The 23,769-nt window shown below is 35.5% G+C and overlaps 1 protein-coding gene across 3 annotated transcripts; it reads right to left on the reverse strand.

The window, feature by feature from the left end:
* Positions 1-145: 145 nt before the first annotated feature.
* Positions 146-16,892, reverse strand: LOC114262686 (Cysteine proteinases superfamily protein). Of its 3 annotated transcripts, none has more exons than XM_028203389.2 (9): positions 16,484-16,892; positions 11,835-11,986; positions 1,972-2,184; positions 1,567-1,798; positions 1,295-1,462; positions 1,072-1,203; positions 857-938; positions 666-779; positions 146-568 (listed from the first exon to the last, which is right to left on the reverse strand). In XM_028203389.2, the coding sequence occupies exons 2-9, from the start codon at positions 11,944-11,946 to the stop codon at positions 497-499; spliced, it is 1,125 nt and encodes a 374-aa protein (XP_028059190.1). In that variant the 5' UTR covers positions 11,947-11,986; positions 16,484-16,892; the 3' UTR covers positions 146-496. The 3 variants fall into 3 exon arrangements, with proteins under 3 accessions (XP_028059190.1, XP_082778651.1, XP_082778650.1); XM_082922525.1 differs by having other exon boundaries at positions 1,972-2,119; positions 16,484-16,873; XM_082922524.1 differs by having other exon boundaries at positions 11,835-13,908; positions 16,484-16,761.
* Positions 16,893-23,769: the final 6,877 nt, after the last annotated feature.

The raw sequence follows: 23,769 nt of genomic DNA on the forward strand, positions 1-23,769 counted from the left end.
ACTTCTGCTAAAGTGACCAAAGCAAGATCATATGACCACCCCTGGTCCAGTTGCCACAAGGCACCAGTCTTACTGCAGAATAGGCAGAGTTCTAACAAGAATAGTAATATGTAAAAAAGCAGATACAATGGAATAATACCAAAAATTTTGAACTCCAACATCGGTATAAAATTGAAGCATCTCGAATAAATTCAGTTGCAATTCCATTGCAATGTACATGGATTTAAAAAATTGCCACTAAAAGCCAAAAGAAAATATAGAACATGGTTCTTCAGAAATTTTTCAAGGGAGTACTACTAATGTTGATTCCATTTCATCTCTCATTTGATCTTTCCACAAAAAACACCATCAACCTACATAACATAGCACTTAATTTTCATCTTCCGCCATCAACATGTAGCCTACAGAGAAAATGATCATGCCATTCCTTTGTATCTATCCATATCACTACTGATTATGGTTCTCTGTTACGAGCATCTGACCAAACAAAAAGAATTCACTCGCAAAATGAATCAAGTCTTTTGCAGAAGCACTCCAAGCCTTCAGGAGTAAACCAGTCCTCTTTCATCTATATGATGCAGCACCAAAACAAAACGAACAAAACATCATTCAAATATTTCTTGGTTGAGAAAAATACACAACTGTTATGGAACAAAATAACTTACAAAGTAAGGGTAGCCTTCATTTATGCTAAAATTTTCAGGAGCACTCTCTATAAATAGGTTTATGTAGTAAAGAACAAAATTGCCACACTCCTCACCATTTCTCTGCTGCGGCACCTGAAAGTGTGTTTGAGAGTCATATGAGTTAGCATTCATCAAATAAGGTTAAGGGTGAGATGAGAAAAGAATGTCACCTTCGGGACTTTTAAAGGAATTCGATTAATTTGCTGTTTGTTCTCTGGCCTCTCCTCTGATTTGTATATGTCCAACACAAACCTGAGGAAGGATAAAATAAAACCAGAAATTCAAAATATATAAATAAACATGCAGGCGAGCAAAAAGCAAGCGCATATTTAGCACTCAATTTGACAGCTGCAGTGAAATAAGATGGTAGGTTGCAGAAACATACTTCCTTATCCCAGGTTCAAGCCGCTTTGGGTTTGCCATTTGCAGTGAGTCCAGCAACAACATGCATGGAGTTCTACTTTTTGATTCCAGACTTTCACCAAAGTGACAGAAGATTAAAAGGCTCCAGTGACACCTAGGAAAAAGTTATCTCACTTCACATAACCCACAGATTGACAAGATGAAGTTATGTTACATCACATGATTAATTAAGAACAAAAACCTACCACCGGACAATGGGAACAAAGACATATTTTTTCGAGAAAATGTGCTTCTTCTTAATCCAATTCAACACGTTTGCTTTGGAAGATTCTTTTGTGTACAAGGAAAACCACAAGCAATCAAGATACGTAAATAAATTCCGCTTCTCATTCCCAAAGCTCCTCCATAAACTCCTATATAACCCAAAATATTTTGTTAACGGAAAAGAGAGAAAAATGTAAAAGAAAAGTGAAAAGGGTGCTTTCTTCACATCTGACTGCCAAAACCAAAAGCTTACTCCAAATAGCATTCAAACGTATTGGTGTCCAACTTTCCTTGCTGTGGGGTGATTCCTTTCTCACAGTCAACTCTTCTCTTTGACCGTTCACGACCTGAAGATCGGTAAACTACTGCAGGGCCACTTGTCACTTCATCTTTTTTATTAGGTTTTCTCTTTTTACGTGCAGGCCGACGTGCTGCAAATTGTGGCTGACTTGCAATGTCTTTTGTAATTTGGCCTCCGTCAAAGTCTATTATAGCACCAGCACACACAATCAAAATTTTAACTATTTTCTGATTACCAAACAGGAATTATAATGGATTTGATCAAACACAAAATATTCATTAGCAGGCTTTATGATATAATTGTAAAGGATTAATTATTGGAAACCAAGCTTCATGCATAGTTGAGTACTGAAAATACCGGCATTTTGAACTTTGGATACATTCTTGTGGTTTACTCCCCTCTTTGATCGTTGGCGACGTGGAAAGCCACCTTGCAAATACGGAAGAACTAGTTCCTCACTCCTTTTATCTTCAGCTTCTTCAACACTTTTTCCCATCTGATTTTCCTGTGGGTGCACAGCAATGTGTGGCTGACATGAATGAAGCTTCACAATTTGATCTCCACAAACCTCTATGATAACACAATAAACACAATCATAAAACTAGCAACCCTTTCCTAGTCAACCAAGATAAGTTACCATAATTTGACCAAAACACATGAATATCAATTGTCACGCCCCCAAAATAATACAATAAATCCAACTCATAAGCGGAAGAATAATAGAAATGAGATACTTTCGTTCATTAAAGTTCTTTTACAATAGTTAACACATGCAATATACATTTACAAATGTTCATCCTGAATCTACAGCGTGTGTTGCATTGATAAGAGAATTAAAACTAAAACATATAGTCATATGCCCTATAGGCTTACATATTTCCAAGTCACTACTTGGTTACACAAAAGTGAGTCTAGCTCAATACAATTTAAGCCCTTGGCTATACAAAAGAATATAACAAAATAAAGAAGCTCTTGCTTCCAAAAGTCCCTCCAAGCTATTATCCAAGGCATATCACCGACACCTGAACATATTTTTCCCAAATAGGGTGAGCCAAAGCCCAGTAAGAACAATCTAACATAATATATAAGATTTAACAAAGATACAAGTACAATGTGCATATACAATGTTAGTGACAGAATATCCACATTTTATATGGTCTTAAAGTACTCAAGTTCATATTTCAATTCATTTTCCTTCAATTCATTTCAAGTTCATTAATTCTTCTCAATTCATGAGTCAATTTCATTATCTTTCAACAAACCAACTGAGACTACAACTCAGTGATTTTTCAATTCAATACACTACCACACAAACACTTCAAATTTGCCATTTTATGAAAATTTCATTCGCGGGATCGGCACCCATGTATACACAAGATTTCGGGACTTTCACCCTAGACACTCCAACCAACTTAATTTCAATGTAGTCCATCTCCTATCTCCTCCCAAACAATGGAATACATCCCCTTTCTCTTCCCAAACAATCATACATATACAATATATTTAAAACATAGTCATATTCAATGACAACCAACAATAGATTAGTTTTAGTTCACCTAATCCCCATGCAATTTCTACAACAATCATAGCTATTGTTAAAATCCACCCACTACACCACTACCACCTCACCTACTCCACTAAACCTAACCCACTACACCACTATCACCTCCACTTCACCTACTCCACTAAACCTAACCCACTACACCACTACCACCTCACCTACTCCACTAAACCTAACCCACTACACCACTACCACCTCCACTTCACCTACTCCACCTACCACCTACTACCACCTACTCTTCTATATATAGGAATCATTGTAACATATCAATACATCTATCAATAATACAATCAATATCTATACAATTCTCTATTTCTCTTTATACATTAAATTTTCTACATGGTATCAGAGCAGGTTTAGAACCTAGTATTTTCGCTTCCCCGGCGGGCGGCAACCTCACCTTAGCCGCCCGCCGGACCTCAACCTATTCCGCTGTCATATCTATCAATACATATAGCTTCCAGTTCGCCGCCACCAGAGGCGACTTCTCTACATACAAAGATCAACTATTCTCATCTCTCTCTGAGATGAAGAGGCCAACCTCTCTCTCTCGGCAACTCTCTCTTCGGTTTCTCTCTACACCACCTTCTCAACCTTTTAGTTCTACTACTGTGACCCTCTCTATGATGGTTTTGGTGTCTCTGCAATGTGGGCTGTTCTTACTATTGTTGTTGTCTTTGACTTCTCTGTGGGTGCAACACTTGGAAGGGGTGTAAATAGGGGTTTTGCAACACTGCTTGCTGGTACTCTTGGCGTTGGAGCTCATCGAATTGCTAGTTTTTCTGGAGAAATATGTGAGCCCATACTACTTGGGCTTTTCGTCTTCATACTAGCTGCAGTAGTGACATTCATAAGATTTTTTCCAAGAATGAAAGCAAGATACGATTATGGGCTGCTGATATTTATATTAACATTTTGTTTAATATCAGTATCTGGTTATAGAGATGATGAGGTGTTAGAGATGGCCCACAGGAGGCTATCCACCATACTCATCGGTGGTGCCAGCGCTGTGATTGTGTGTGTATGCATTTGTCCATATGTGGTGCTGGTGTTGTCAAGGGCTTCCAGCCATCTATCTATCAGGCAAATAATGGTGGGGCCAATTTTGTGGCACATGGTTAGAACCTTTTCAGAGGACTACAATGATTTGAATGTTGAGCCTTCGTTTGGAGAGACCAATCTCGACTTTGAAGGCAGAGAGAGGAGCACTAAGGAAAGCACACCCATTCTTCTTTTATTTATTTAATCACACTCACCAAGTTTGTTTCACTCTCATTATCACATCCATACACACCGGTATCATGTTGTCTTCAACTTTCTTTTATTTATCATTTTAAAATACACCCTTATCATGTTGTTCCCCACCTTCTTTACTTTATATATATATATATATATATATATCTCTTTTTATTATATTCTATTATTCAAACTCTCCTCCATTTGATTTTAAAATCACTTATTTTTTATTTATTTTTTCCAAATCACTTTTCCTCCTTTTTACATACCCCCACTTTATTTTTGAAACAATCACCCTGATATTTTTCATATAATCCATCTATACATATTTTTTTATCTATTTTCTTTCTCCCTTGTTTTCTTTCATTTTATTTTTATTTTTTCAACACAACACTCCCCAAAAAAAAAAAAAAAAAAAAAAAAAAAAAAAAAAAAACATTTTACAAACTTGTCATTTCTTCATGCCGGGGATCAACCCCGATCAGCATTTTACACCAAAAAAAAAAAAAACAAAAAAAAAAAAAAAAACAAAAAAAAAAACACACACACAAAACAACCACATCCACAGGCGGGATTTTGCTTCTCTACTCTGCTGCGGGTCGTTTTTTCTTGCCTCCGTCCTGGGCGGCCCTTGCCGGTGCTGCCTCTGTGTTTCCCGCACCCACTCCACTGGGCACGATCACTACTCCCTGCTCCTCCACTGCAGCATATGGCGGACCTCCAAATCGGAACATAACGGTGGCCTTCCGCTTCAGTTCCTTATTTTCCGCCTTTAGCACACTTATCTCTGCTTGCGCATCCTTATACATGCGTTGGAGCAGAGCCAGTTGGGCGTTTAACTGCTGCACCTCATTTGTCCTACTCTGCAGCCGGTGCGACAAGTTTGTGACCGCAGTCATGGTTTCCACACATGACTTCAAAGTATACTGATTCGCCTCAATATCTGATTGCGCTGCCATTCTTTGCTCCACAGACCGCATAGGAAAGGTCAACGGAGCAAACTCAGGGGCGTTTGGTTGAGGTTCAAGGGCAACCGCACCGGTTATCTCTCTTGTGGACTCGTTGAGGTCGGGAAAGAGAGTAAGCAGACCACGGGAAGAAGAGGCCATGTTCTGGGTAGCTGGACGGGAAGAAGAGGCCATGTTTTTGGGTTGCTAAGTGTTTCAGAGAAGCAGCGATTACCGATTGGTACTGTCAGACAGGGTTGGTTACAGAGTGTTTCAAGATTTGCAGCTCTTCGAGACAAGCTCTCTGAGAATGCAGAGGTTTCAACTGGTTTGTTATGCTTCCAAGCCTCAGCCTCCGCTTCGGTTTATAAAGACCCTGACGAAGAGGCCGACACGCGTTCTGTCGGTCACGTGCATCGCCGCGTGTCTGGCGCGCCTTTTGATGGCTCGCCGCTCGATGATTTCTGTCGGGCACATCTTTTGATAAAGTGGGCGCGCCTTTTGAGGGCGCGACTTTTGCGGGCTCGATATATATATCTACATGTATATCTTTTGGGCAGCCTATATACACACTCATACAGTGTCTTCTACATGGGTCCGACAAGACTCTGTAAACTGTCCCGACATTGATTCCGGTTAGCTCCTTCATGGGTCCGACAAGACTCTGTAAACTGTCCCGACATTGATTCCGGTTAGCTCCTTTATGGGTCCGACAAGACTCTATAAACTGTCCCGACATTGATTCCGGTTAGTTTCTACAAGGGTCCAGCAAGACTCCGTAAACTGTCACAAAAACTGTCACAACATTGTCTGCTACAACGGTCCGACATGACCCCATAAACTGTCTTCTACATCGGTCTGACACTGCCATACAGGGTCCTCTACAACGTTATGACACCCCCATACAGTGTCCTCTACAACGTTATGACACCACCATCCAGTGTCTTCACCAATGGTCTGACACGACCATACAGTGTCTCCTATTCTCTTTTATTTTTATGTATTTTCTTGTTTTGTTACTCTCTCCAAACTCAAGTTGGTTAGTTCCTATCCCCCTTGAGTTTGCGGGGGGCTGTTAAAATCCACCCACTACACCACTACCACCTCACCTACTCCACTAAACCTAACCCACTACACCACTATCACCTCCACTTCACCTACTCCACTAAACCTAACCCACTACACCACTACCACCTCACCTACTCCACTAAACCTAACCCACTACACCACTACCACCTCCACTTCACCTACTCCACCTACCACCTACTACCACCTACTCTTCTATATATAGGAATCATTGTAACATATCAATACATCTATCAATAATACAATCAATATCTATACAATTCTCTATTTCTCTTTATACATTAAATTTTCTACAGCTATCCTCTACCGATAGCCCAATACAGATATTTCTAAACAGATATACAATCTCTCAATAGATAAAATTGTTCAAATTCCCACAAGTGAGAGACAACACGTGTCCAACTCCACCATTTACATCCACCATCATCCAATTGCACATTACCAATGTCAATTTCAATTATTTATACAATACAACAATTTAATCCAATTAGGGCAAAACTCCCCTTTTTCCAAATATCAACCCAGGTACTAAAATCAACAATTTTGACACAATATCACCTCACATTCAAACTCCATACCCATTTATTTCACATTCACCAAAAACCCCTCTTTTTATTTCATATCCAAACCCTAGATTTGTCAAAATACTCTCAAATCCCACCATTGTTACACAACGACCAATAACTAAGCTAAAAACCATATCAAAGTGTAGAAAATCCCTACCTCAAAGAGAAAAAACGAGCCAAGCAAGAGTGAAACTTCGAGGATGCCCAAATCCAACTCTATTCAGATCAAAATGGAGATCTTAAGATGGTCTACCTTTTAATCAAAGGGATTAGGGTGAAGAAATCACTAAAACTAGGTAAAAATGTAGTGAGAGAGAGTGTTTGAGAGAGAGAGGGTCCCAACTTTAGGTTTTAGGGAGAAAATATCTGAAAAAGTGATGTAAAAAGTCATTTTCGCGATCTGATATACACATAGTCCGCTCGAGCAGAAGAGTTGAAGCTCGACCGTCAGACACAATAAATTGCTTCGCTTGAGCGCAAGAAAGGCCGCTCGAGGGCCAAGACACAATCTACCAACGCTCACCGCTCGAGCGCAAGAAGCGTCGCTCGAGCGTGAAAAACACACATCCAGTAGTTTTGCAAACAACAGACCAACGCTCGAGCGCAAGAAAGGCCGCTCGAGTGCCCACCTGCTCGAGCATAGGAAACCCCGTTCAAGCGTAGAAATCACTCTTCTAGTACTTTTACAGACCTACAAAAGTACTGAGTGTTTGCAAAGCCCGCTCAAGCGCAAGAAGTGCCACTCGAGCGGAGGACCAAAATTCTAGGCAACACAAAGTTTGAAAAACAAGCGATCAACCTACCCAAACACAACCACAACAACCCAAAGGCCAATTTCAAAGAGATACAAGGGAAAAAAGAGGTAAACAACAATATGAAAGCATTAAACCCGAGTATGGGATACCACAAGAGTCGAGTCAAACCCGCGATCGCTATATCAATTAAAGTAAATTAATGAATCAAAAATTTCAAGACTAGTAAAAGCTTGATTAAAACTACGTAATAAGAGTAATCCACACCTTTCTGCAAAGGCCACACAACGTTGTAATAAGGGGGATTCAAGTGAACCCTCTAAACATTCAAAAAAAATTATTACATATATAGGATTTTATGTAGTGAGATGAGGGTTTCAATTGAACCCTCTAACTTTTTCTTTAAACCCTCTGATTTGTAATTGAACTCTCTGATTTGTCCTTGTGTAAGATTTTAGTTGATCAACTTGCACACAAATAACCACTATACACGTGTAAAGTAATCAACATTTGAACTCAGTAGCAATTTGAGAGTTGTGCTAAATTTTGATTGGGCATGATTTTAAAAAACTCTAGGCGCACTGAGGTAGTAAGGTCTCTTTTAGCCTAAGTGCGAGGCGAGGTGCGCGCCTCACCAAAATGAGGCAAAAGTTGTAGAAGATAAGCAAAATTTTAATATAGACGAAGTTTTCAACATAAACAAATATATATAGCATTCTAAAAACATAAAGCAAGTTTCAAAACTTAAAAAACCAAAAAAAGTAAACATTCAATCATTGGCTGCATAACGAAAAAGAAGATGAAAACGTGGTGGCTGATAGAGAGAACCCAATGACAGAAAGGGGGAACAATGATTGGAGTAGAGAAGAAAAAAAGAAGAAGAATAATAGTGGCTTAGACCAAAAAGAAATAAAGAAAGAAAAAAAGAAGTGAACCAACAAAGAAGAAAAAGAAAAGAGATAGAGAGAACACAGCGAAGAAGAAGAGAACAGAATAGAACAGAAAGAGCTATAGAAGATGACGTCAATCGTTGATGAAGAAGATCGTGTCATTATCTCTTCCACGTCTTTCGATCCCTTTTTTTAATCATTAGGTTTTTTTTTTTTTAATCACTTTTATGAGCTCCTTTCACACGTCTGTTCATTTTATATTGAAAGGTTATAATCCCTATGGGTATGCACACAAGAAATCACTTAAATCAAGTGTTGGAGAAAAAATCTACGTAAAGCCCATAAAGCCCTTGTGCCTCATCCCCAAGCGCCCCTCAGCGCCTTTTGTTCTGCTCATTGCCTTAACTTGGTGAAGTGCGTCATTGCGCCTCGCGCTTAGGCACACCCCTAAGTGCGCTTTTTAAAACATTGTAAATATCTGTACACACTTGTTTAATGAATAGTTGTTTGCACATAAATTGTTCACTAATAGTAATAATGGTCTATATTCAGTGCAAGTATGATCATCCCACTAACTTTAAATCTACACCACACATACGCTTTCAGGATAAAATTCAAGGTAAATTTTCATGGTCCATAACATTTTGGTTTTCTTTTTTCCTTACCTTTATCCTTCTTTATTCTTTCACTTTTCACTCAGCAACACACATCTTGATATTGCTATGATTTACGTTCACATTTCTTGTATTCATTCATAATTGATTTACATTCTTATTACTTATTTAATTTCAAGACATGCTATCACCACATTTATTTCAATCTTTCATTTTATTTTCTATGTGTATTTAAACAATTAATGTCATGGGTATATAATGTTAGGTGTATCATATTAAAAAAATGATAGAACCCATCATGCCACATGAGAAGTTACGTGGAAAGTGAAAAGTTTTGGTAAAGTATTTAAGTGATATCTAACAGACTTAATACATTTCATATTAATTTGCCTTTATTATAAGAGAAACCATGTAACAACTTCCTCTTCCTTTTTTTGTAGTAGGCAAATAATTATTTATTATATTTATTTTGTTCAAAATTTATTACAAACAAAATCAATCCTACTAAACTCGTCTGCCTAGTGGGCCTTATCTCGCTGCCATTATTTTGGTCCCCCCAATGATCGAACCCTAGCTCCGCCCCTGTAAACAAGCAATGATAATCACTTTGTTGGCCAACTCTAATTTTTTGAATCACTAAGTACTAAAATGAACCAACATTTGAAAAATGACCCAGTTAATCGACAAAGCTCTTGTCAAAATTGGCATTCAACCTCATTAGAACTATTGAACAAGCTAAATGACCCTTCAGAGGGGGGGAATTTTATATACATATATATTTTTTGATCCACATATATAATCATACCAAGCCAAGGCTTAAGACCCATCAAATGGGTTTGGCTAAATGAATCTATCTTCTCCACTCGACTCTATGAACGGCCATTTAGTTAGTCAAATTAAGGAGATTCATATCTCTATTTACTACACTAACCCACGCCAATTTAGGTCTACCCCTTCCCTTAATTCTTCTATCTACCATCACTGTATCGCATCTCTTCATTACTGCCTTTGTTGATCTCTGTTGTATATGATCAAACCATCTTAATTTATTCTCTCTCAACTTATCTTCTATTAGTATCACTCCCACCTATTCACGAATATACTCATTCCTAACTCTATTTTTTCTAATCTTGCCACACGTCCACCTTAGCATCCTCATCTCAGTAACACTCATCTTATTTACATGCTATTTCTTAGTTACCCAACATTCCGTCCCATACAACATCGTTGGTCTAATAGCCATTCTTAGAACTTTCTTTTTGGTCTAGTGGGTACTGGTTTATCACACGGCATCCCAGACGCACTCTTCCACTTAAGTCACCTCTCCACATATATATATATATATATATTCATTGGGTAAACTACCAATAGATCTTAATAATTGGACTTAATTCCCTTCAAGTCTTATTGAAAATAAATCATAGTAAAATCGTCGCTCACTACAAATAATTTTTTGTGACGATTTTTTTACATATGTCGCTAAAAATTAATAATTAGTGACTTTTTTTGTCGCGATTTTTATAAATTGTCACTAAAACTTACAATTAGCAACATTTTTCTATGACAAATTTTTTAAACTGTCGTTGAAAATTGAAATTTGAAAATTATTTAGTGTGTTTGGTTTGAGTTTTCTGGATTAAGTTTTTTGAAAACTGGAGTTTTTTGTTTTTCGTGTTTTTTTGTTTGTAGTAAATATTTTTAAAATTTTAAGCATTTTTTTTACTTTTTAAGATGCACCTTGCTTAGATGTATCTAAAAAGTAAAAAAATTGTGAAAAAATATTTTAAAAAATTAATAAACACATAAAAATATAAAAAAATGTACTGAATTCTCGTATTTTTTTTGTATTTTTGGTACTTATAGAGTTTTTAAAAGATATTTTTCATAATTTTTTTACTTTTTAGGTGTATTTATGTTAGATATATCTAAAAATTAAAACAAAGATACTTAAAATATTAAAAAAATTCAGTAAAAACAAAAAAAATACGAAGAACAAGAAAGTAGAATTTTCTGAAAACTGTTTTCAGAAAAATGAAACCAAATAAGCTGATTAATTTTTTTGGTGACGATTTTCTTAAACTATTGCTAAAACTTATAATTAGTGACATTTTTTGTGACAATTTTCAAACTATCGCTAAAAATTAACAATTAGTGACATTTTTTAATTGTGTTTGATAAAAAATACCATTAATTCTCACAATACCAATTGGACAATAAGCCCACCTATTAGTTCCTACACGTAAGTCCCCCATTTTAATTCTGCTATGTACCAGCATTTTGAAATTTATCCAAAGTATCAACAAAACCTTTGTCAAATTCAGCATCAAACCCTAGTTCAGTAAGTACCACTAAAGCCAATGAAAGATTTAAAATTTTCCATAGGCAACAGATATTAAATAGAGAAACAGTACTATAATAAAATATTAAAATAAAAAAAATAAAAAAACACAAATCTAAAACAAATTCATAGTTATTCAAAGGTAGGGTGATTGAATTGCATATGAATATTGAGACATTATTCAGAGAAAAAAAAAAAAAAAAAAAAAGGTTGACAAGATAGAAGCGTACCTGCTGAATGGTCGGAGGATATATCAACAGAATCAGTTTTCCCTTTGGGAGTCCTCTTCTTCCTTGTTCTACTGTATGTAGTACGACTACGAGTACGACTCTGAACCTTCATATCTGTCTCTCCCTCTGTGATTGTTTCTTTGTGTGCAACTCTAAGAACACAAAAACGAAAAAAATAGTTTCAAGGTAGGAATTTTCCTAAAAAAATAAATTCGGACCTTTAGAGAGATCTACGAATGCAATAATATGATTTAGAGAGGAGAAGATCGAAAATCGTCTCTCTACAATTCAAAAATAATTGTTTCTGCTCCGTTCTTTCCTTCTTTCGTCAATGGAGATTTGGGGATTTAGGGCTGGAGTGAAGTGAGAAGAGTGGTTAGATATGATTGAGTTAATCTTGGTCAGCGCCGTTGTTACTCCGTTCTTCCCTTCACTCGTCAGTGGAGATTTGGGAGTGAATAAAGCATCTCCAACCATGCTCTCTAAAATGCCTCTTCAAAGTACACAGAAAACTACCTTCTTTATTTTGCCTAACTAGTTTAGCTAGTGTACACTCCAACCATACTCTTTATTTTAGCTAACCAATCAAACTAACTTAACTAATTTTTAAAAGAAAACTATTATAAACATTAATAAATAAATAAATAATCTTTTTATGACATGCTGCATATATTGACGTGGCATTTGCAAATATTTATTTATTTAAAATATATAATTAATTTATTTATAAAAAAAATATTTTCAAACAATCATATTATCTCAACGGCCATATTTTTAAACGGTAATATTCTCTCAACGGTCATATTTTCAAACGGTAATATTCTCTCAATAGCCATATTTTCAAACGGTAATATTCTCTCAACGGTCATATTTTCAATAGCCATATTTTCAAACGGTAATATTCTCTCAACGGTCATATTTTCAAACGGTATTATTCTGTAACGGAAATATTCTGTAACGAACATATTCCTAACGGTCATATATTTTTGTTCATAAAAAGGATTTGCTCTTTCATTTTTACCAATTTGAACTATATTTCTCAACTTCATTCATTTTTTAATTACCATGGCTCGCAATACCATGAAAATGATTCTTAACGACTTTGGCGGTGATGACGAATTGCAGATAATAACGATAGCTGCAATGGAAGAAGAAGGACTCAATAGAAAAAGATGTTCGAGAAGACGTAGTGGTTCCATTGAAGGCCATGCAGTTATTTATCGCGATCAAGTTCAAGGCCATGAGAGACTTTATCGAGACTACTTCTCAAAAACAGCTATATATCCTATCCATTTATTCAGGAGGAGATTCCGGATGAATCGATCTCTTTTTCTTCGTATTCTATCTACGGTGGAAGCATACGATCCATATTTTGTCTAGAAAACAGATGTTGTTGGAATCATTGGTTTGTCTTTCCTTCAAAAAATGACAGTTGCTACGAGGATGCTCGCTTATGGAGTAGCAGCAGATTCGGTGGATGATTATGTGAGAATTGGTGAAAGCACCGCCATAGAGAGTCTAAAACACTTTGTTAAGGTGGTGGTTGCAATGTTTTCTGAGAGGTACTTGAGAAGCCCTAACAACGATGATATTTCAAGATTATTAGCAATGGGAAGCAATCGCTAGTTTCCTGGTATGTTACGGAGCATTGATTGTATGCATTGGAAGTGAAAAAATTGTCCTACTGTACGGAAAGGTATGTATTCTGGTCACATCAATGAACCAACTATTATTTTAGAAGCTGTGGCTTCTCAAGATTTATGGATATGGCATGCCTTTTTTGGGATGCCCGGATCTCATAACGACATCAATGTATTAGATCGTTCTTCTGTATTTTCACTCCTTACTCAAGGTCGTGCTCCTCCAGTCAATTAGTCAATCAATGGAAATGATTATACAATGGGATACTATCTTGCCGATGGTATATATCCGCAATAGGCAACATTTGTCAAAACAATCTTATCTCCACAAGGGAATAAGCAAATATATTTTGCAAAAGCTCAAGAATCGGCAAGGAAGGATGTTGAGCGAGCATTTGGTGTGCTCCAAGCACGTTTCGCGATTGTGCGAGGACCTGCACGTTTTTAGAAAACGGAAATAATGGAAGATATTATGATGGCATGCATAATAATGCATAACATGATTGTTGAAGATGAGAGGGATGGCAATGGATTAAACTTTAATTATGATACAATTAGTGAAAGTCTTCCACCAGTGCCTCATGAGCGTACACCAGAACTTTTTGAATTCATTCAAAATCATCATCGCATCAGAGATAGAGAAACTCACTCCAAACTCAAATAGGACTTAATCGAACACTTGTGGACACTGCATGGAGACTCCTTGTGAGAAGTACTAGTTGGTTCTTATTGATTTCTATACTAGTTTATATGCTTTAGTGAGTGTGTTTTCAAAAATATTTGTACTACTTTATGTGCTTTCAATAATATATCACTAGTGATTTGTTTTTAATCTATGATCTTTAATAATACAAAGACTATGCAAAACAATAACAATAATTTGCAACAACTCACTATTATGCCATGAAAAGTGAAATTCAATCACAACCCAAATTTACATTAACACAAAGTTAAATAAAATACAGTCAAACTTAAATTAAATAAAAACATAGTTTCAAAGCTAAATAGAAACAATTAAATCCTTTTTTCAAGGATTTGCATCTGACGTTGGCGAATATATTGTGTTTGCAATGGAGGCATCGTACTTGTATCCATTGACATGATTCTCTCTTCCTCTCTCCTTTCCTCCAATGCAACTGTTCAACTTGAGCAAAACATCCACAAAATTTATTTGTGGCAAGTTGAATCGTCAACCACCGATTAGAGAAGTTTGAGTTCTTTCATAATCGAAGGTTTTGTACTTGTTGAAGTTCTCCCACACTCTTAACCAATATGCCTTTGAGTTTTGCTCATTTCCTCTAATTGGATTTAAGCTAATATTAAGCCATGAAGATATGAGCATCATGTCTTCCTCTAAAGTGAAGTTCCTTTTGCGTTGTGATATCTTTGTAGTTTGAGTAATAATTTCAGGAGAGAATGATAAAGATTGACTCTCTTGTTGAGGAGATTCAGTGGTAAAATCATGGTCAAGGTCAAACTCATTGTTCATTAGGTTGCTAAAATATGTATTTCCTTGATATTCCATCTAAAACACAATTGTTCATACCACACAAAAAGAAAAGAAAAAAAAAAGTATCAATTCATGGCCTAATTCCAAAAATAATGAATTATGGAATGGTGGACATAATTGGAACAAAGTAATTTAAAATTGGAACAAATCTGATTCATAATGGACATAATTGAACATCTTTGAAAGTAATTTAAAATTGGACATAATGGACAAATCTGATTCATAATGGAACAAAGTAATTTATAATTGGACATAATTGGACATCTTTGAAAGTAATTTAAAATTTTCCTGATTCACAATTGAAACAAATCTGATTCATAATGCATAGAAAGTAATCTGATCCCATCTAAAATTTTCCGAATGCATGGGAACTAATTTGATTCACAATTCATAGAAAATAATTTAAAATTTTCCTTGCTCTCAATTCATAGAAAATAATCTTTATTTTGCCAAAAATGTGGAGTACAAAATAATCTGATTGACAGTTCTATTTACAGTTCTAATCTGATTCACAGTTCTAAACTAATCTGATTCAATTTGTGAAACAAATGTCAAGGACCAAGAAATTAACAAATAACAAAATTAAGTAAATAAAAGTCAAGAACAAAACAACAAATAGTACCAAAGTTTGCACTAACAAATTGAAATATATATATATATATATATATTTTCCTTTTCATCTTCCTAAAAATATGAAATTTATGGCACATATATAAAAGGGATGGTCCCAAACTCTTAGTCCAAGGAGGGATTTGGTCTTGAAAACAGAGGGATTGTTTCATGGTTGGATGGGAGTTTTCAAATCCATGATTCTTGGCTGGAATTGTGAGGTCAATTCTTGGCTGGAATTGTGCAATCAGTAACACATAATATAAAACATGTAGAGGACAATTCTTTGAGGCAATTCTTGGTTGGAATTGTGGGTAATATAATATAAAACAATCAGTAACCCTCTACACATCAGCAACAATCAATTCTTGGCTGCAATCAGTAACACATAATATAAAACATGTATAGATTCTTGGCTGGAGTCAATTCTTTGAGGCAATTTATCGAACATGTAGAGGACATTGGAGAAAACCCTCTACACATTGAAAAGCCTACCATCAAGCAATCTATAAAAGCAAATACAACGAAATATAAAAGTGAATCACTCAATCTACCAGGCACGTTGCATAAACACTGAATATAAAACCCAAAACCCAATTTTTTACCCAAAAAAAAAAAAGTATCAAATGCAGCTTTAAATATACAAAAAAAGCATGAAAATACAGACCAACAAACAAAAATCGAAACTTTTGACAATGATGCGCCCTCAGATCCGATAGCTTCAAATAAATCATCAACGGTTATACCCAGTGGCTATCATCAATTTCCCAATCAACAATTTCAGTACACAAACCCAATTTTTGCAAATGGATTGCCCTGAATCATGTATTCCTTTGCAGATAGATGATGGGGAAGAACAGGGAAGTGGAGAAAGAGAAAGAGAGCCATACCTGTGATCATCAATGGGCTGGAACAGAGAAGGAACAAGCAGCGATGGAGGCCAACACAATGGCGGGAAGAGTGCTTTGCCTAGCTAAGGACGCTGGCTACATGTGGAGGAGCCAAAACGAGAATTGGCAAAATGCCTCCTCAGTTGCAGAGCGCGTTGGAGCTTCGAAATCCAACTTCAATAGGCAAAATGCCTACTTCTCCCCTTTTGGCTCCTGCGTTACAATGTATGAAAAAACGTTATTGATCCCCTTAATTATGAAAAAACGTTACAATGTATGAAAAAACGTTATTGATCCCCTTAATTATTGATAAGGGCCTCCATGTGCCTACTCGAAACCGTAGCAATAATCTAAATTTCGTTTAATGTAGGATAAAAAATTACGTTATATTAGATATTGATGGTAACTTAATTATTATACTTGTATCAATTTACTAGATATTAATGGTAACTTAATTATATTATATTTGTATCAATAATTTATTTTATTAGATATTAATGGTAACTTAATTATATTATATTTGTATCAATAATTTATTTTACAAATGTGATATAGGGAGTGTTTGGCCTAGCCTTCTTCACTCAATTTATAGCTTTTAGCTTAAAAAAAAACTAAAAATAGCTGTTTATTTCAGGTTAATTATACCAACTTCAACTTCTAATAGCTTTTTTTGAAGGCAAATAATCAGAATTTGAGAATCAACCGTAGGGGTGCTTTTGATTCTGAGATTAAGCAGAGGGCCAGCGTTAATGGATAAAATTACTTAAATACCCTTCATCAATTTGAAGTATTATTAAATTGCTACTATATAAACCACAAAAGGACATGGTTCACTCTGAAAGAGAGAGAGAGAGTGAGAAAGTGGCGATTTCGGGCTTGACAATCGGCGATTTCCGGCGTTGTGAACTAGAGCGCTGTGTCTCTCTCTCTCTCTCTGGCGTTGTTCTTCGGCTATGCAATTAAACCTTAACGATTTGAAACCATTGTGATGCAAAATCCTAACCATCACGATGCGATCAACCCTTTGTGTTCTCTCCGGTGTGACGATCAACCTTTCGTGTTCTCTCTAGCGTCGCGATCGGGCCCCCCTCTCCCTCTCTCTCTCAACAACAGGCCTCTCTCTCTCTCTCTCTCTTCGCGATCAACCCTAGCTCTCTCTGTATTCTCTCAAGTTTTGCGGAGGGTGCTCGGCGGTGGCTAGGGTTTGGTATTATCGTAATGAATTAATAAATTAAAAAAAATTTAACAATTTTGATATTATTAATTTGTATTGTAATGAAAAAAAACACAAAATTTATTTCACAATTATCGATATAAATTCCACAATTGCACAATTTAAATAAAGAAATAAATGACACAATTTTATTTTCAATTAATATTGATATAAATTTATTTCAATTAAATAACTTCAATTAATATTGGTATTGTAATAAATTAAAATTCAATGAGATAATTTTTTTAAAAAAATAAAAACTGAAGAAAATGAAAAAATAACAATTTTATATCTTATAAAGGCAAAAAGGACATTACACAGCAAAAAACTATTTTAAAACTTATTCAACCAAACACTACTCTGTTAATTAAATTTAGAATCCAACAGTTACACCAAATAAATTAACAGTTTCTGATTAAAGTCATAATTTACAATTTGTTAAGTTATAATATATAATCTATTTTAACAACTACACCAAACGGGGCCATGATCAAGTGATTATTAATATCTGATAAATATAAAAAAATTTATAGGGATAGCATATCTAACGAGTTATACACGTCGATGCAGACTCTGTGGTGGGCCAACCTAATAGTACCTTCTAATTTGATATGAACCGGAGAGAAGCCATCTCTATTGATAAATATCACTTTATTCCTCATCTATGAATTCTTACTTTTTTACCTCTCAACTATAAATAAATAAATAAATAAAAATGTATTGCTTTCATCCCCTTCAGATTATTTTTAAAAATTATATATTTTTATGTGGTTTTCATAATTGCAGAATTAATATGCACATTTCATATATGAGGGAATAAAGTGATATTCAGTAATAGTTAAAGCTATTGTAATTAACCTTATATTAAAAAATACTTCATTATATTTGTTGTCCCTATAATTTTATCTATATTTTATTTTAATTTCTCTAATTTTTAAATAATTGAATTCCTACACTTTAAGTTTAATGTCAAATTGGTTCTTCGCCCAAATTTAAAGTTAGAATTAATAATTTTGGGATCCCTTTTCAATTTATTAAAGTGTCTAAGTAGACAAAACTAATAAAAATTCAGACAAAAATACCAAATTAAAATTAGACTAAAATGTAGGGGCCAAACTATAGAAGCAAAAAATGTAACTAATCCAAAAAAATAATTGAATTACATTAAGTGATTGTTTGTTTTGAATTTTCATAAATTATTTTTAGACGGATTTTGTTTGTATTTTCTTCATATTTTAGTCCTTTTTTTTTTTACTTTTTAGATACATTAAGATTAAATGCATCTAAAAAATAAAAAGTTCAACTAAAATATGAAAAAAAATCACTAAAAATAAACAAAATTCAGGAAAAAATATATATAGATCTTTGTTCAAATTTTCGTTTGTTTATAGTTTTTTAAAAATATTTTAGTCAATTTATTTTACTTTTTAGATATTTCCTGATTAGTGCATCTAAAAATTGACTAAAATATGGGGAAAAGTCATTAAAAATAAACAAAACTCGTTTAAAAACGCCTTTTGAAAAATCAAACCAAACAGAGAATAACTTTCCATGAAATTTAGAAAAAAAAAATACGATTAGTCCTATATTTTGTACATAATTATACTGACTCTCTTTTAGCAAAGCTAAAATGATCAAAGCTAATGCAAATAATTGATAGACATTTGAAATAAATAAATAGAAATATATATTTTACTAAAAAATATATGACAATATCATTTCTTTCATTCATGTTATTAACATATTAAGGTAAATTTCTATTCATATTTAGTTCGACTTGAAACACTTCCATGTTTATTTTGAGATTTTTTTCTTTAATTTTTTTAAAATATAAACAAATTTTAAAAAATAAACATAATTCTTTTTTTAAATTGTTTTATCCTCAAAAAAATAAAAATATATTTAAAAAAATTAGTGTTTTTTATTTTATTTTTTTTAATCAAAAAACATATTCTATACATAGTGTTCGTATCTTGATATATAAATATAGTTACAAAAAAACTAAGAGAGGAAATGAAAAAATAAATAAAATAATTCACATGGTAAACTTAGAAAACTAAATTTTCGCTAAATGTGTCAAAAAATAAAAGTGTTTGGGAAGGTTACAAAATTATTTTAAATAGTAAAAAAAAAATAACATTTTTATTATAAAAAATTATTATTATTATCAAATGTGTTGACTTTTTATATAAAATAAAATAAAAATATATTAAAAAATAATTGTGTAACCGAACTTATATGTATAGCGTAGGCAACAATAACCACCTAGAGCACAAAAGGACAAAGCCTATTTGGGATTAAATTGGTGTTTATGTCTCTATTTTTTATTTTTTATTTTTTTTACCCTAACAGAAGTTACATGGCAATTATGCCTATATGTATTTTCAAACCTCTTAACTGTTGATCTTTTTAGATTCATAAAATGTTTTAATTTTAAAATTTTAAATTTAATTATACATTTTACAATCTTATTTATCCTAAAGAAAATAATTATATGCCCATGCATCACGACACTTCTAGTATGTTTTATTTATATACAACCTTCAAATAATAAATATAAACCCATCATCGTAAAATTATACAACTGAGACTTAGACAACATTGACAATGACAACTCCATTACAACCAATACAACAAAGTAGTAATTTAGGAAGTTGGTAAAAAATTAATTTTTTAACTTTTTTGTCTATTTTGTCTTTTTGTGAATAAAAAATGTAAGAGATGATGTGATCTAAAATAGGTCTCATTTAAAAGTGTTTTAACTAAAGAAGTCCATGAAGGAATTTTTTAACCCATTTAATCTCATGTATGTATAGTTTTATTTCATAAAGTCATTTTTCTTGATTTACATTATTTTCTTGGACACTTATACCCTTGTATTTAATTTTGATACTCTTATAAATATTTTTTGAACGGTTAGCAATTTTATGATGTGAACATTCATATTTTAAAATTCACATCGGTAGGAATGTAAAATTGGCTCGTGGGTGGCCCGAAACCCGCTCGCGAGCCAGGACAGGCCCGACCCGTTGACAATGTGAATATTCACATTGACATGTTAGCATTCACATTAATAGGAGTGTAAAATTGGTCCGCGTCCCGTGGCGTGCGCGAAACCCGACCGCGGCCCATGGGCGGCCTGGGTCGGGCCCGGTCCGGCCTGTTGACAATGTGAATATTCACATTGACATGTTAACATTCACATTGATAAGAATATAAAATTGGTCCGCCGCCTATGGGCGGCCAAAAGCCCGCCCGCCGCCCGAGGCGGGCCCGGCCCGACCCGTTGACAATCTGAATATTCATATTGACATGTTAATATTCACATTGATAGGAGTGTAAAATTAGCCCGCGCCTCGTGATTGCCTAAAACCCGCCCATGGCCCATGGACGGCCCGGGCGAGCCTAGTCCAGCCTGTTGACAATGTGAATATTCACATTGACATGTTAACATTAACATTGATAAGAGTATAAAATTGGTCAGCGGCCTAGGGCGAGCCCGACCCGGCCCGTTGACAATGTGAATATTCACATTGACATGTTAACATTCACATTGATAAGAGTATAAAATTAGCTCGCAGCCCGTTGGGGCCCGAAGCCCGACCGTAGCCCGAGGCAGGCTTGGCCCGACCCGTGACAATGTGAATATTCACATTGACATGTTAACATTAACATTGATAGAGTGTAAAATTTGCCTGCTGCCCGAAGCTTGCCCGCGTCCTGGGGTAGGCCCGGCCCGTTGACAATGTGAATATTCACATGGACATGTTAAAATGCACATTGATAGGAATGTAGAATTGGCCTGCGGCCCTGGGTTGCCCGAAGCCCACCTACGGCCCGAGGTAGGCACGTTTCGGTCCGGGCCCGAACATGTCCGAGACCTTAGGTTAGGGCCTAGGTCATCACTTTGAAGCCTGGCCCGGCCCATCGGCTCGCTTAAGGCCCATTCAAGGCTCGGTCCGAGGCCCAGCCCGTCCGAGGCGCAATGTATTTTTTTTGTAAAAAATAATAAAATTTTGGTAGAAAAAATTAAAAAGAATTAAAAAAAAATGGCCAGGCCCGCCCATGCCCGACCTAAGCTCGAAGCTAGGCCCAGGCCCACCGGTCTGACTCGAGGCTCGATCCATCGGCCCATCCAAAGCCCGAATACCCTTGTGTCAGGGCTAGGGACTGGGCCTAATTTTTTGGCCCGTGGGCCGGGCCGACCCTGTCCAGCCCGGGAAAGGCTCGTTTAGGCCTAGGCTCGAGCCTAGTCCGAGACCTTAGGCTAGGGCCTGAGCCATCACTTTGAAGCCCCGCCCAACCCATCGACCTGGTTAAGACCCATTCAAGGCTCGGTCTGAGGCCCGGCCCGCGCCGAGGCCTAGTGTCTTTTTTTGTGAAAAATAATAAAATTTTGGTAGAAAAAATTAAAAAGAATTAAAAAAAAAAAAACCAGGCTCGCCCCGAGTCGCCCACGGGCCGTGGGCAGGTTTCGGGCAGCCACGAGGCACGGGCTAATTTTACACTCCTATCAATGTGAATATTAACATGTCAATGCGAATGTTCACATTGTCAATGGGCCGGGCCGGGCCCGCCCTGGGCCGCTGGCCAATTTTATACTCTTATTAATGTAAATGTTAACATATCAATGTGAATATTCACATTGTCAACAGGCCGGGCCGGGCCACTCACGGGCCGTGGCGCGAGTTTCGGGCAGCCACGAGGCGCAGGCTAATTTTACACTCCTATCAATGTGAATGTTAACATCTCAATGTGAATATTCACGTTGTCAACGGGCCGGGCGCACCCCGGGTCGTGGGCAGGCTTTTGGCCACCCATGGGCCGCGGGCCAATTTCGTCCATGGCCTGGGGGCCAATTTTATACTTTTATCAATGTGAATTTTAATATGTCAATGTGAATATTCACATTGTCAACGGGCCGGACCAGGCCCGCCCCGAGCCGCCCATGAGCCGCAGGCGAGTTTTGCACCGCCACGGGATGCGGGCCAATTTTACACTCCTATTAATGTAAATATTAACATGTCAATGTGAATATTCACATTGTCAATGGCCCGGGCCCGCCCCGATCCAACTCAAATTTTTCCGAGCACCCACGAGGATCGACATGGGCCGGGCCCTTACACATTGACGATATGAATATTCACATTAACGGTGTGAATATTCACATTAAGGGTATTTTGATAATTATGTCACCCATAGGACTTATTGAAACATAAGAAAATAATGTGAACTAAATGGAACATAAGTAGATAAAAATGGTATTTTGATCTTCATATCTCAAATAGGACCTAATGGAATAGTCAAAAAGAATATGGGTTAGATGGAATAAAACTCTTAGAAAGTGAATTTATCAAAAAAACTCCCAAAAAGCTAAAAGCTAGCTTTTTTTTGCTTCCCAAAATTAGAGAAAAAGATGAAGACAATGGGTAATATTGTCCTTTTCAAATATATATTTATATATATATATTTTTTTGGGATTATTTCTAACTCTCAAAATGTGCATGTGTTGCATAAGTTCTTTTGGGAAGCAAAAAAAAAAAAACAACTTTCAATTTTTTACCAATTTTTAGTCATATCACCCCCCACATTTTTTACTTACAAAAAGATAAAATAGACTAAAAAAGTAAAAAAATTAACTTTTTACAAACTTCTCAAAACACCACATAATTTTAGTCAATCTAAACGGAATTTTAAACGGAGTCAAAATTTCCGAAATTATACGAGGATAAATTGATTTGTTTTCATATGTCATGAAGGTGAAGTGCAATGTGTTCAAACATAAAATGAATTAAATTCAAAATAAAATGGTAAATTATACTAATTTCATATGAAATTTAAAAAATAGGATGGCACGAGATTTCAACGTAATTACATTCACTACCAAATTTGAATATAATTTTAAACTTGTTAAATTATCAAATAAAACTTGAACAACATATTAATCAAGTATACTCGACTGATTTTTAGCCTTACCCTATAGTCAAATAAAATAAATGTTATTAGTTATTGCAATTTATTACTAACTAAAGGTTATTCTCAATTGGCGGGGTGCTATGACCCCAACCCATTG

This window comes from Camellia sinensis, chromosome 4 (genome assembly GCF_055761805.1).
Source record: "Camellia sinensis isolate YWXY chromosome 4, ASM5576180v1, whole genome shotgun sequence".
Taxonomy (NCBI): domain Eukaryota; kingdom Viridiplantae; phylum Streptophyta; class Magnoliopsida; order Ericales; family Theaceae; genus Camellia; species Camellia sinensis.

Bases quoted from the DNA above. Each gene is read 5' to 3' on its own strand.
- LOC114262686 (XM_028203389.2), bottom strand. From the start codon at position 11,946: ATGAAGGTTCAGAGTCGTACTCGTAGTCGTACTACATACAGTAGAACA. The intron at 1,204-1,294 runs GTAGGTTTTTGT...ACTTTTTCCTAG, and splicing joins TTTGTTCCCATTGTCCGGTG to GTGTCACTGGAGCCTTTTAA. The intron at 780-856 runs GTGACATTCTTT...ACACACTTTCAG, and splicing joins TTCCTTTAAAAGTCCCGAAG to GTGCCGCAGCAGAGAAATGG.